This window comes from Botryllus schlosseri, chromosome 6 (genome assembly GCF_051294905.1).
Source record: "Botryllus schlosseri isolate E-star chromosome 6, Bs_hap1, whole genome shotgun sequence".
NCBI lineage: Eukaryota > Metazoa > Chordata > Ascidiacea > Stolidobranchia > Styelidae > Botryllus > Botryllus schlosseri.
The window spans coordinates 11985234-11999036 of NC_137241.1; the positions used below are offsets into that span (position 1 = coordinate 11985234).

A 13803-nucleotide genomic window follows, 5' to 3' on the forward strand; every position below is an offset into this window, starting at 1 on the left:
TGCTAAAGATAAAAAAGTTTTGGATTTATTATGTAGGCTAAAAAATGAATAAAAATTTTTCTGTCTACCCTATGAAATTGTTAGGTAATCTAGAGAAACGATGCACACCAAATTTGGCTCAATTCCAACTGGTGGAAGAGAAGTTATTGCAGTAGTTGTGTTGCAACTATAGTAGGCTACCGATATTTCAGAGTTTGTTGTTGTCATGATGTTATTTTCAGGAAAAGTAATTATGTTGCTGTTTATCACTAGCCTATAGCTAATATGAGGTGTCTTGCAAAAAGTCCCGAGCGAAATTGGGACATACTACAAGTTGGCATCTCAGGAATCATAATAAGCAATATGGCTCTGGTGTTAAATGACCATATAAATCGAAGATTTGTCAAGATAATATTTTGGTCATCAGCCTGAGTAATGGCACTGTTCAGCGTACGGTTGTGATCGCGGTGACTAGAAAGAAGGTCAACACCTTCGACCAAACCTCAACATCACGGCCCAATTGCTCGACCTATGACCTTTTGTTTATCCATCACCTTCCCAAATGCTACTGTATGTGGGCTAGTTAGCGTACCACCACCAAAGACGGCGGACGCCCCGGTTAAATTGTTGGCAGTAGCAAGTTCCGTTTTGCTTCAGAGGTTTATCAGAGATTTTCCTCCCTTACGTCGCTGTTCTCACAATGTCCTTACAATAAAGAATAAAAAAACGAGAAAGACCTGATAAAGGACCAATTCATTTATAGTTATCTCTTTTTCAAGTAACTGCCACTTCTTAGAGGTTGCTGTTGAAATATGTTACATTTTGATGCTGACAAACTATACTTTATAGGAAAATTATGTTGTATGTTGTGTTAACTATGTTTATTTCATTTCTTTCAGGCCTGAAAAAGGCAACAATGCGTGTCTGCGATGCCCAATAAACTCTGGTACAGTGGCAACTGGCTCTACCTCATGTCTGTGCAATCCTGGTTATAGCGTGGTCGATCTCGGTGATGCGAAATCAAGGTTTGTGGACTGAAAATATTGTTGCAGATTCAATCTTGTTACTTACATCTGATTGGCGGATGTGGTCACTCTGGTCAGTGTTCCCCGTTTTTTCAGCACTTGATTTATTTTGTATCAAATATCACAGCCTCTCAAACTGTGTTAGTTTTATACTACTTTCACTTTTTCAAATTATCATTTGGGGCACCATTGGTAACGCTGTCACGGAGATGTTTCTCAAAGATGTCTTAAAATTAGATGTCAGTAATGCTTAAACTGCCCCGCTTAAATTGTTTCGCAAATTTGGATCGTATTTTTCTGCATCTTGTGAACATTATAGAGTTCATGCTATACTTTGAATCTGGCGTATGTCAAAATGCTGCAAATATTGTACCAGACTTTTTAATAGTAGCCTAAAACTCGTTATACGTGAAAGCTAGGAAGACCTTATAAACAAAATTCATTAAATTTCGACAGTAGGCTACTATTTAGCTTCATTTGGCAGTATAATAGAGGGCAGCAAACGGCAAAGTCGCAGTTCCACTGCAACAGGGCTGGTCAACCTTTTTGTCAACGGGCTACATGCGGTTTTCCAAACCATTGCGTGGGCACTGGATATTGATGACCTTGGTTTAGAGCTAGATTAGGTAACGGTGAACGCAAGACTTATCTTACTACACATCAAAACCGCTCACATTTATGTCATGAATAAACAATAATATCGTTACTTGAATACATTGCATGTATTGCGGGTGACATTTGTACCACGAGGCTCAGATTGCAATCAGAGGGGTATTGGGTTTCAAGCAACATATCTTTATCCAAAATTTAACGCGGAGTCGCATTTTATTGATTTTATGTAGGCTACGGTATATCTTGGTGTGTCCTGGATCGGAGATGGCCGGCACATGCAGATGGGCTGCAAACCTCTAGACTGAAGCATCCCAACGTCGATATCGAGGAAATTGCGTTCTCTAATAATCGCGAATACAGTTAGAATCAATTCTATATATTAGGCGTAGATTTTAGTTACCATATGTCCTCCTTTTTCCAGAAAATATTGATTGCAACGGCAGTGACTGCAATGTTGTCTAAAAAATGTTTAAACATAAGCAACTTTACGCTAGAGCGGGTCTTTTGGGAGTTAAGTTGGAATCATGACCTTTTTATTTATTAGTCAACACAATAGTATTTCCCCAAGAAGTTTTCAAATTACCCGTTTTCTCGTCCGCTAGTATAACTTTTGTAACTTGTAAACCTGTTGTCTTTTCCGGATCTCACAATATGGTATCCCTATCGTAGCCTATCTTACAATTTTCCAGCAGGGTTACTAGAAGCTGGCACGGAATCACGGAAAGTGCGAAAAAGACAAGTTAAATCAATCTACCTCGGAATACCCTACATTATGTTAATTTACAGAGATTTACGAAAATGTATGGGGTATTGCCCATTTTGCCGGCCCTGGCTACGTTGGTGCATCGAAACTGTTGCTTTTTTAGTCGTCAACATCCCAAATACACAATAAATTACGTCATTGATTCATTTTTTTCTACTATAACTAATTTTGAAAATCACCGCGCAGGGCACTTAAAACCTTTCATGTGGCCCACGAGCCACGGGTCGGCCACCCCTGCACTAAAACCACCTCTGCCTATTGGTAGCATAAGGATTTATTTTTACTCCTTACTACATGTCTCACACAAACAGCTATTTGGTTTTATTGATTTCGCATGTATTGCTTGCGTTTTCGTTGCCATTCATTTTCTCATTTCGTTCATTCGTTATTTTCCGAATAGCTCGTCCGAGAATTGCAGAATGTGTTCGAAATTACCCGGACCTCCACAAGACGTCCGTGTCTTGCTTGATGAGTCTGAAGAGCCAGGTTAATTTGCGTTATGTTGCTTTGTTTTCATTATGCATTGACTGGTGCTGGGCGACATCGAGTACCGGAGTGATTTGATTCTGAATTGAGTAGTATGGTTAGAGTCAAGTCGAGTATTCAAGTTTCATTGAATATGGCGTCATGAAAGTACGAATGATGGGGAAGGTTCAAATATGTACTTCAGGGCTACGGTTCAAAACTAACTTCTTTTTTAAATTTTACTGGCTACTTGATAAAATTGTTAAGTTACGTAAAAAACGCTGCACACCAATTTTTGCTCAGTTCGAACCACCGGAAGCAAAGTTATTACAGTACAAAATCTTGGATATATTAAATGAAATTAAATATTCTTCAAATTTACTGGCTACCCCATATAATTGTTCGGTTGTATGAAACAAAATGATGCTCAACAAATTTGGCTCAATTCCAACCAGTAGAAGAGAAATTATTGGAGTACAAAATCTTGGATTTGGAAAAAATAGTATTTACGGTGGCAAGATATTTCAATATTTATTATAGTTCTACCCACCGTACATGCTATGATTTGAAATCCTAAATTTTGAACCTATATAATTCGGCTTCTACTCGCTGGAATTGAGCCAAATTTGTTGTGCATCGTTTTTGTCATACAACCCAACAATTTCATGGGGTAGCCAGTAAAATTTGAAAAAATGTTAGCGGGGCAGTGTTTTTTTAGGTAACCTAACAATTTTATCAAGTAGCCAGTAAAATACAAAAAAAACAATTGAACAGTCCTAAATTGTACATCTCATGCGACCATGAAGAAAATAATCTCAGTTCCCCATCAAATTGAAGATAATCTGGTGTCTTTTTCGACCATACCTATTCTATTGCCCTCTTTAACAATATTACTGATCACGACTTCAAAGAAACGTAATATAAACTGGCGTGCATAGCTTTTTACTAGCAAATTTGTGTGATACGATAAACAAGGTTTCAAGTCCTCCACTACAATATAGTATACAGTACCGAAATCATAATTCCCGATGATCAATTGACTCATGAGTGGAAAGGGGAGTATTATTTCAATACTCGAAAAAGTCCACTCTCGTTACTAGAATCATTACAGTTATTACTCGATTCAGATTCAAGTGCGGAACTCTCATCATTGTGCCCAGCTCTAGTATTGAATAATCTTGCATGCCAAACTTTTATAGTTTATGACTCTGTTGCATTTACCTTGCTCACGATTTTCAAGATTTCGTTTCACACCAGATTTTGGTGGTACAGAGCTTCAAGACTGCAGCTTGCAACATAGTCGAATGGCCAAATTTATGTCGGCCTAAGCTTTTTGACTACATTTTAAACATTTTTACATTTTTTGAGGCAGAACTAGGGTACGTACTTATTACACGTGGGATTTTAAAAGGAGAAAGTACTTTTGGGCTATGCCTGCATCACCTTTTAGGAGTGAAATTGTCATGGCAACTGGGAGAAAGAGCCCCTGTATCATGTTAACTAAATATATTTTTATAAATTATTTTTATTTGTGGTCTGACTGGTCATTTTTGATTAGTTGCGAAGATGCACCCTCCAATTTTGAAAGCGGCCACATCTGGTTATAATTTTCTGCTAAGAGTATGCAAATCAAATTTTGGAATCTACTGACATTAGTTCTTGTCATAATTTCGTTTTGTATTACCACTTTTTGACATGACTTTAAAATTGGTACTTTATTGAAGTAATCGTGGAAATTTGTGGCGTTTCTTCTACTTCAACTTGAGTTGCGACCATGGCTACTTTGACCACTTGTGACGACCGCTGCGACAGTCAATTCTCTTCTGCAAAATCAAATCTCTTCACGCTTGAGATAGTTTTTTTAGTGTTGAGCTATTTTTTTTGTATGTTATAGTAACATGCAGTCGGTCCCCTCTCGTGTTGCTGTTTACTCTGCACTTCATTATGGTGTTGGATGCCTGCCATTGGTACACTTCTATATAAAACTAAAATAACTCATTTAGAGTATATGTTTGAAATTGCATCAAACAATGCCATTGTATTGCTACCAATTATTCACCATAGGGTTGTCCGTTAAAAGATTTGGATATGATGTTATCGTTTGATGCTATGAATATGTCACAATGACAAAATCGGTCCATATTAGGATCTGATTTATATCAGTGACTGACGTGCTCACTGTAATGGAATTTTTCCAAAAGAGTGATATCAGCAACTGAGCATATTGTTGTTTTCTGCAAGACTGGTTTTGGATTGATAATTAACAATAGTTACCTTGCTGGTTATATCAATATTTGTGACTCAAATTCGAAAACACACTATGGGTGGAGCCCAATTCTTCTCCTCAACTAAGTACTGCTTAAATGCGAATCTCCACTCAACTAAAAATCGATTGGTACTCAGCGTTGAGTGCGCGCCAATTCTCTCTGCTCAGCTAAGTATCGATTTCCAGACGTCGTTTTCCGGGACAGCGTTGCCAGATTTTTTTCGCCTTCGACCGGACACGCGTGAACGATTTTGTCATGACAACACGACGCTGTCGTCATTATTTCGTCACTGACCTACAAACTAGCCGCAGTTCTCACTGATTTATCTAAATGCAATGAATAGCCTCAGCTGGTCCACACTCTTTGAAGATGACCCAATAGAAATATATAAATCCTAGAAGATACCCGGAATTGTCCTATGCCCCACAGAAGTATATTTGCAAGACGCTACAAACCCATTCGAAATATATAAAGATAAGTTTCCAAGCAGGCGAAGACGTAAGTGCAGGCCTGGAATAACAAAAGAATGCATCTATATCGTGAAAATAAATTGAAAAATTAACATATTTCCAGGATTTCTTTCCAATTGAAGCTCCTCTTTGAACCATTCACTTTGCCCCTCTACCATTCAACTTCCCGATATAGCCAGACCCACCTGACATTTTCTCCCTTAAATATCCAGTATTTCTTATTTCCAATAGCTTATTGCTGCTATCGTCTAAACTGGCTTGAAGGTATAGCGACTCCATCCTAACCCTGATATTCCCTGAAACTCTTATCTGCCGAGGTTCATGCTGGGGGTCTGTTCAAGATGTTTCATCTATTTAATTGTGGGAAGAGCATGCGTAATAATAATAATCGTAAAGTTATATTATTCATCTGAACAAGTCACACACAATGTAGAATGCGATAAGACACAATGCGATGTAATGAACAGATAGGATATCGAACGACACGCAGTTGCGATCTTTTTTATACTGACATCCACCTCGGCCTAGAGTGCCCGATGTCACAGTTCTTTTCGATGTTTATCTTTTTGAAGCCACGTCCCTTTCTAGTTCTTTCCATTCCTCGTGGGTGCTTTCTCTTTGTCGGGTCTTTTTCTGGGCTTTTTTGTTGCCGTAAGAACGGCGACGGCGGGCGGATGCTAGGGCATTGAGACTGCAGAAGTTACCGTTCCGGTATACCGAGATGCCGTACGAAAAGAAGTCGAAAGGGTACAGAAGATAATTACAAATACAATTATAAACACAACATCCGTCCAAGCGCCACTGATTTCATTCGCTCAGCAGAACCTCACATCACGAAATAGTGTGCCTATATCGGCTATATACGACAGTACCGGTACTACGGTATTTGGCGGGTGTTGCCTGCAGTTGGCTGCTCGACCGTGAAAATTGACACTTAAGTCTGGTGGTGAGCTGACTTAGATTTGAGTGCCGATCTGGACGCATTTGAGTGTGAGTATACTTTTTGGCGTGAGTTGAGTAACGAAATCGTTGCTGAGTAGAGAATCGCTACTCAGCAGAGAAATTGGGCTCCACCCTATGTCTTTGTTGTTTATCATGACGATAACGTAGTAATAACATAATGATATTTATGCTACCAACAAGCTGCTGTGTCATCAATGTTGTGCAAATAACAATTTAGCTTGTTTATAACAGGAAACATTTTGTTATCTTGGAAAAGGCCAGCCGATAATGGAGGATGTTCCACAATTTTTTATTCGATACTCTGCCACTGTGTTCCAACTACGCTCTCTGACAATGCTTCTGAGAAAGGTTGGTCTAATGAGACGGAAATTTACCTCTCTGTTAGTGGGGTTAATGTCCCTGTCTTCTTAGCAAACTTGTCCTCATTAGGCTGCTAGTAGGCAAAACTAGACCTAGAATACTTACTTTGTCACTAACTTGAAAATCACAATTTCTACTTGTACTGAAGCAGAGAGTTACAGGCAGCGTTACCTTTACTGCTAGTTGAGTACCAAATATTTCTATTATGATCTCCTCTGCATTCAGTGTTTATCCAGTAGAATCGGCTGAGAATGGAATATGACGTTGTGTATTTTTGTCCTTGATGTTGTTTTGCGCCATATCGCTGACTCATGATATACATACACACGATCTGTGCATATGCGTCCGGCTTCTCGAGCGGTAGGTCGTAGGTTCGATCCCGGCCGGGTCATACCAAAGACTCGAAAAATGGTATCCGCAGCTATCCTGCTAGGCGCTCAGCAATCACGGATAGCATGGAGGAGAAAAAAAAAAAAACGGGGGCGCAGACTAGATGACCTCATGGGGCCGTATCGCAACTCCGTCGCCAAAGCATCTCGATGGTGCAGGCGAGAAAGAATATCATATCTCTCTCTCTCTCTCTATGGATACCATGAGTGCATGCTGTGCATACGTCGCTGGACAAGGAAGTTGCTTTCTAAGTCTTGCACCCTTCCTCCATATGCTATCCCGGTAACCTAAGCACCAAGCGAGGAAGACATGAATACCAGTGTTACTAATCATGTCATTGGTCTAACCCGGTCAGGGATCGAACCCACGACCTACCAATCAAGAAGCCGGATTCCTCACCGTTACGCTATATTGTCTGCATGACAAAATAATTGTTATATTCCGTTCAGACGACACTGACTGTTCGCACGTCGAATTTCTCCCAAATTTTCGCCGTGTTGCCAGACCGAAAGTTGCGATAAAAAATCTCAGAGGTCATGCCGCGTACAATTTCACCGTTTTGACGTACACGGCAGCTACCATTTACCGCATGTCGCAGCCATTGAGAGATGCGCTTTGGAGCGTGTTTGACAACGGCAGTTTTGTCAGTGCGCTCACTTCCTGGAGACAAAATGATGTGAGTAATGGGAACGTTGCGTGTGTCATTGCCGTTTTAATATTTTGGCAATGCCGATAATCTTATCATCTTGTGATGACGACGATGTGTTTACAGAGGCAAGGTTACAAGTTAAGCCTTGTTTTCACAAAGTAAGGTCATTCACTGGTTAAACAGAAGACTTGTTTCTTCTATTTCACTACTTCCAGTTGACGTATACCGTGTAACAGAAAAGGCCAAACGAAATAGTTTCATGTTAATACCATTAATCTATTGTATAAAAATTTTTACGGGCAATTTTTCATTTAAATTTTGTTTCACCACTCTTCTTTATTGAATTACCGTTCATAATTTATTTTTTTCAATACAACATCCATATTTTAGTACAATGGATGTTGTATTGAAAGCTATCTTCAAGTTCTGTACCACGAACCAACTATTTGATGGTTTATTATTCTCGTAACTATACCATCCATGGTGTATGTGTTATCTTGTGCTGGAATACCCCAACTTTATCAAGATCAATCTAGGATCGGTTCTGTTTGAATTGCGTTCGATAACAGTTGGGAAAGAGTAAGTTGTTGACTTGAGGTCGATTTAGGATGAAAAAATGTGGTCGAGCATTTGTGCAAAAGTTACGTACCAATTTTATATTACAGATTATGTTTCAAAGTTATGAATTTTTGTCTGAGTAGTCATACAGGCTGAGTTTGATCACTGGTCTGCATAATATTGCTTAATTTATATCCGGTGCTTTGATGTAATGTAGGACATGACTAACTTAGAAGTGAATAAGATGAATAAGACGTGCTTTATCTGGAATATTGATGTTTTATACGCATGTAAAGTTAGCCTTAAATGTTATAACTCATATTTATCATGTAAGGGCAAAAATTGTAAAAATTACAATTTACAATTTGTAGGCTGTATACTTGTACTGTATACTGTTGTAAATAACATGTTATCTAATCTACTTATTATGATTTATAAATAGATGAAATAATTAGGCTGTGATGGTAACATAATATTGTCAAAATTTGTATTTTAGGTCAAAATAATAATATTGATTTTTTAGGTTATAAATTTTAGCCCGTGTAAGTGAGTATGCATTTATGCGAGTTATACGCTAAAGTCGACCTTCGTCTTATCGTAATATTTGAAAATATCGATATACTTCAGTAAATTACTTTTCAATCGATATATTTTAGGAACTATTGTATTTCCTGTCAACTTCGTCCTCAAGTCAACTGTATCGCACATCTGATACGCCGCCGTCCGGTGTCGAAGACCTGTCGATTGCGATGGAAAATGAAACTGCCATTTTTGTTACCTGGAAACGGCCGGCGTTTCCGAATGGCAAAATCCTATACTACACGGTAAGACAACTTAACATTGCTGATTACGAAAAGATATGGAAATTGCCTAACGATTGACTGTGTCAGGTAATGTGATATATAGCAGGGGTCACCAACGCGGTGCCCGCGGGCCCCAGGTAGCCCGCGAGGACCAGATGAGTAGCCCGCGAGCCTGTTCTCAAGATAGATCGAATAGCAGCATTTATCAATATTCGTCAGATTATTACCAGTGAGCTTTAAAATATATAGATTGATCGATTTAGCTATTCTTGTTTAATCACACTAACGTGTAACAAATGACAATACATATATATATAAATACTTACAATTACAACAATTACAATTAGTAATATACCAACATTTAATAGAATCACAAGATAGCGAACACATAGGATACGGCCCACTGCCTATACAGGCGACATGACGGGATGCCATCTTTTTGAAATGGCGGGGGCTCTGTTATGGTAGCTCGACAGTCAAGGACAATGCCAAAGTAGAAAACAACATTGCTATCCTCATTCGGTAGCAGATAGCCGTGAAGTACTAGCAGATTTTCAATATCTGTATGCCCATTACGTAACACATCTTTTGACACAGCTTGTTTCTCTTACACTGACCAAAGTTTAGTACCATACCAAGTTACATACCAGAGTACAGCGCACTAGTTGATATCAAGCAATACCAGGCTTCCCACTGACTGATAGATAACATGATGTCCTGTCTAAAGTGTGACTCATAATTTATTTTACAATTTGAGTTGACTGTTGTATAATTTATACAAACATGGAGCGAAGTAATTTATGATTTCTTAGAAGATCTTAGTGGCCAGCTGGTTGAAATGATATGTTTAAAACACTCTTTTAAAAGTGTTACCGCAATGTGATTTCTGCCCAGTGCTATGAATATCAAAGCGGAAATTCAGTCTGGTACGGGTAAACGGCGGGAGTAAATGGTAGCCCGTCGCTTCAATCAGTACCCAAGAAGTAGCTCTTGGTTGCAAAAAAGGTTGGTGACCCCTGATATGTAGTATAAATATGATATATTACTTCCCAATTTCCGTGATGTTGCGCACGTCTGTTTTCAAAAACTATTGGGTTCTAAACCTGATGTTGAACCTTGACCCAATTTGATGGGGGAAACGACTTTCAATTCAGCATCAAGAGCTTCTTCTATTCTATCATTATATGCTATAAATCGACCTTAACAACATAGCTACGATGTTTCATTGCCGTTTCTGTCTCATACAATGTCAGTGTAATTGAATTTTATGGTTAGGTGAGCACAAAATAGCCACATTTGAAAATGCGAAAACTTCGCAACATTGAGGGTCAAGTGTGATAAAATTAATTTTGATGCATTCGGCATTAGCTACCAGACCTATCCCCAAATTTCCATGTAAAGTTGAAACCTAGTGGGCGATTTGACTTTGAATCTCGCAAACCATTCACATATTTGCATTATCGAAAGCCATCCACTAACGAGATAAATCCGAGTGTCTGTACCTAAATGCTGTTATTTTTCAAATATCAACCAACAAATCCTTGGCTCTTGGCTTGGATTGTCAGCAGCAATATTTTTTTAATGGTACCGATCTAATAGGAAAAATTCTACATACAATGTTTGTCGACAAACTATTCTTTTGAAGGTGCGGTATGCGTTGGTAGCAGGCGAACGTGCCAACAACAATTCCAGCCGGTATATTGGTGACGGAGTATTCCTCTGGAATGAAGTCAACACAACCAGCACGGAAATATTGCTGACCGATCTTTTCCCGCATTCGGCTTATAGGATCGTAGTTACAGCTCACAATTCTGCAGGTAAGCGCTATTTTGGTGACGAATTACGTATGTAGACGTAAATGTCTGCTGTACTGCAATGGAATCAGGCGCGTAGCCAGTCGAAAAATAAGGGGGGGGGAGGGGGGTTGAAATAAACGAGCGGCTTCGATTTTTTTTCGAATTTAGTAATGTAGCATCAATTCATTAATGTTATGTGCATGCGTAAATAACGATTATACAACATCCTCGTGTTGAGGATTATACGCGTATGTAAGCTTGTCGATTCGGAAGTACTGTTAATTAGCGACTCCCAGATCTGTCGTGAACAATTAAATACGCTTATCAACAAGTCGAACAATTAAATACGCGTGCTTATCAATGTGTCTTACGTCTTACTTAGCCTCGGCGACGATTTGTGGAAGTCAAAATGTAGTTATTATGGAATATGTGCTATAATGACGTCGATTTCAGGTGACTCCAACCTTACCTCTTTTATAACTCAAGCCTTGACTCACAGCTTCTGATAGTTATGTTCAAGTATTAGCGGAAATCAATCACGCATGTACGACGTACGCACGCGTCGCACATGTTTGCGAACATTTGATGTCATTCAGTGTCGAGATGTCACTCTTTAATCACAAAAGCATATAGTTAACGGCATTTTATCCAAGCCATCGGGAAATAGGAGCCAAAGCATGGTAGGTCCGAGACACAGTAGTCAGGCTAGCAATATCTTTCGTACTAGGCCTATTGCAGATGCGATTGTGTAGGCCAGCGATGATATTGTGCGCACCGGGCCTATTGCAGATGCGATTATTCAAGCCAGCGGAACTAGGATTGTTACAGACGCGATAAATCAGGCTAGCAACGATTGCCGAGCGCGCGGCAATGAACTACCTAATTTCGCAATCATCTCAGCGGGAGATCGTGTCGTGTTACATTGTGCAGTGCAACGCGCATGTACGAATCTTGCTAATTGGCAACACGCCTTTCGTTAATTGGCCGCGTGCAACACTGATAATACGACTTATTGAATTGCAACCGAGTATTAGCGTCAGAACGGTCATTTGTGAAGGACGGGGTGTTGCGTTTGAAGGGGGGCTTCACGCTTCTAAAGGAGGGGTTTAGACCCCCGAAACCCCCCTGGCTACGCGCCTGGATAGAATCCCCTTTCAATCCGAAATATTGCTGCTTTGCACGGCTGTAATGACTCGACTAGAGTTGAGTCATTTTCCGTACTCACTTTTTTCAACTCTGCTCAAGTGATGCAGAATGGCTCGTGTTCATAATATCGTAATTTTTCTCAGTCCTAAAGATTTGTGGCCCTATTTTCAAAGTATCAGGACTGATACCAATACCAATAATGTGGTGACTTTACTATTCTTCTAAGTTACAATGAAATGCCGCTCTTTGCCGTCCTCGTCTCTAGTCATATGACTTGGTTCGAATCATGACCAATGACTCGAGTGCAAGTCGAGTCGATACACAAACTGACTCGAGTCATTACAACCGTGGTTGAGGGGCATCGCAATAAAACTTTTCACTTCTCATTCACAGGCTCTGATAATGCCAGCGCAGCGTTGCATGCGTCTACACTGCCTTTCACCCAACCTATGGACCCAGACCCGGGAGACTCCGGAAACTATCCCTTTGTTGTCGCCACTGTTATCGTCGCTACTCTCGCTCTCTTGGTACGTGGATTGTAGGCTGGAAAAAATCCAGTACTTGGGATATTTGAGTCCGTGTCAAGTTTTAACCGACTGGCACCGGCTGGTTTTTCCGAAAAAAATTTCTTCACTTCTCCGAACTGTAAAACACAACCTCAATGGGATGTAAAACCAACAAGTGGTATATCGTTGGATTCAGAATTTCAACGCCTAACCAACTACCGCCCTCTTAAACGCTCTACCATGTTTTGATAGTGTCGATCGAATTAGTTGAGCAGAAGCGGTCATTCGTGGTTTGTTTGAAAGAAGACATCTCTGTCGCAGTGAATAGCGCATAATTATTCGCACTAAGTATACGTTGTGGACTCTATAAGGAAGTAGCCAAAACTTGTCCATTTTTACAGCAAAGTTATCTCGTCTTCTTGATTATAAACACGCTCGGTTCTTTGCTCTGTATCGCTACGTGGCGTAGTTGGTAAAACGTTGAAATTCCAAATACAACGATATATTACTTGTTGGTTTCACATCCCATTGAGGTCGTGTTTCACAGTTTTAAAAAGCAAAGCAAAATTTTTCGGAAAAACCTGCCGGTGCCAGCCGGTTAAGCTACCAGTCGAGTTGAGTATTCAAGTGTCGCCTATTATGACGTCACCATAGAATGGATGCTGTGGAAGGTTCAAATATGTGACTTCCATACGATCACAAAGAGAACAATACCAGTTCTAGACGAAATAAAGATAGTTTGATGTTTTTTTAACCATACTTTTTTCATTGTACATTGTGATAATGATGTGGGTTGATCACGACTCCACAGAAATGAAATTTCCATTCACGTGCATCACCTCGCACTACATGTTTGGATGCTGTGATACTACAAAGTGATGTTTCAAATTTTACGCACTGGGTAAAAGCACCAAAACTATAATTCTCTTCTATAATATAAATCTTATTCAATATAATTTTAATTTCAGTACTCAAAAAAAATTGTCCTTTACTACTCGACTCGAATCATCACATTTATTACCGTACAAGATTCCAATTCGAGCACCGGCCA

At 39.6% G+C, this 13803-nt stretch overlaps 1 protein-coding gene and 1 long non-coding RNA gene across 2 annotated transcripts in view; one reads left to right on the top strand and one right to left on the bottom strand.

Annotated features, from left to right (window-relative positions):
• The window catches only part of LOC145441029 (uncharacterized), a 416627-nt gene that overhangs the window by 67600 nt on the left and 335224 nt on the right, over window positions 1–13803 (bottom strand). The window lies entirely within an intron of this gene.
• LOC145441012 (ephrin type-B receptor 1-B-like) overlaps window positions 1–13803 on the top strand; it is a 33627-nt gene that overhangs the window by 7812 nt on the left and 12012 nt on the right. The window contains exons 8-14 of the mRNA XM_080318797.1: window positions 879–1004; window positions 2780–2865; window positions 6776–6892; window positions 7744–7970; window positions 9158–9325; window positions 10950–11121; window positions 12640–12773. Of these exons, the coding sequence (XP_080174923.1) occupies window positions 879–1004; window positions 2780–2865; window positions 6776–6892; window positions 7744–7970; window positions 9158–9325; window positions 10950–11121; window positions 12640–12773 (1030 nt within the window). The remainder of the gene's footprint in view (window positions 1–878; window positions 1005–2779; window positions 2866–6775; window positions 6893–7743; window positions 7971–9157; window positions 9326–10949; window positions 11122–12639; window positions 12774–13803) is intronic.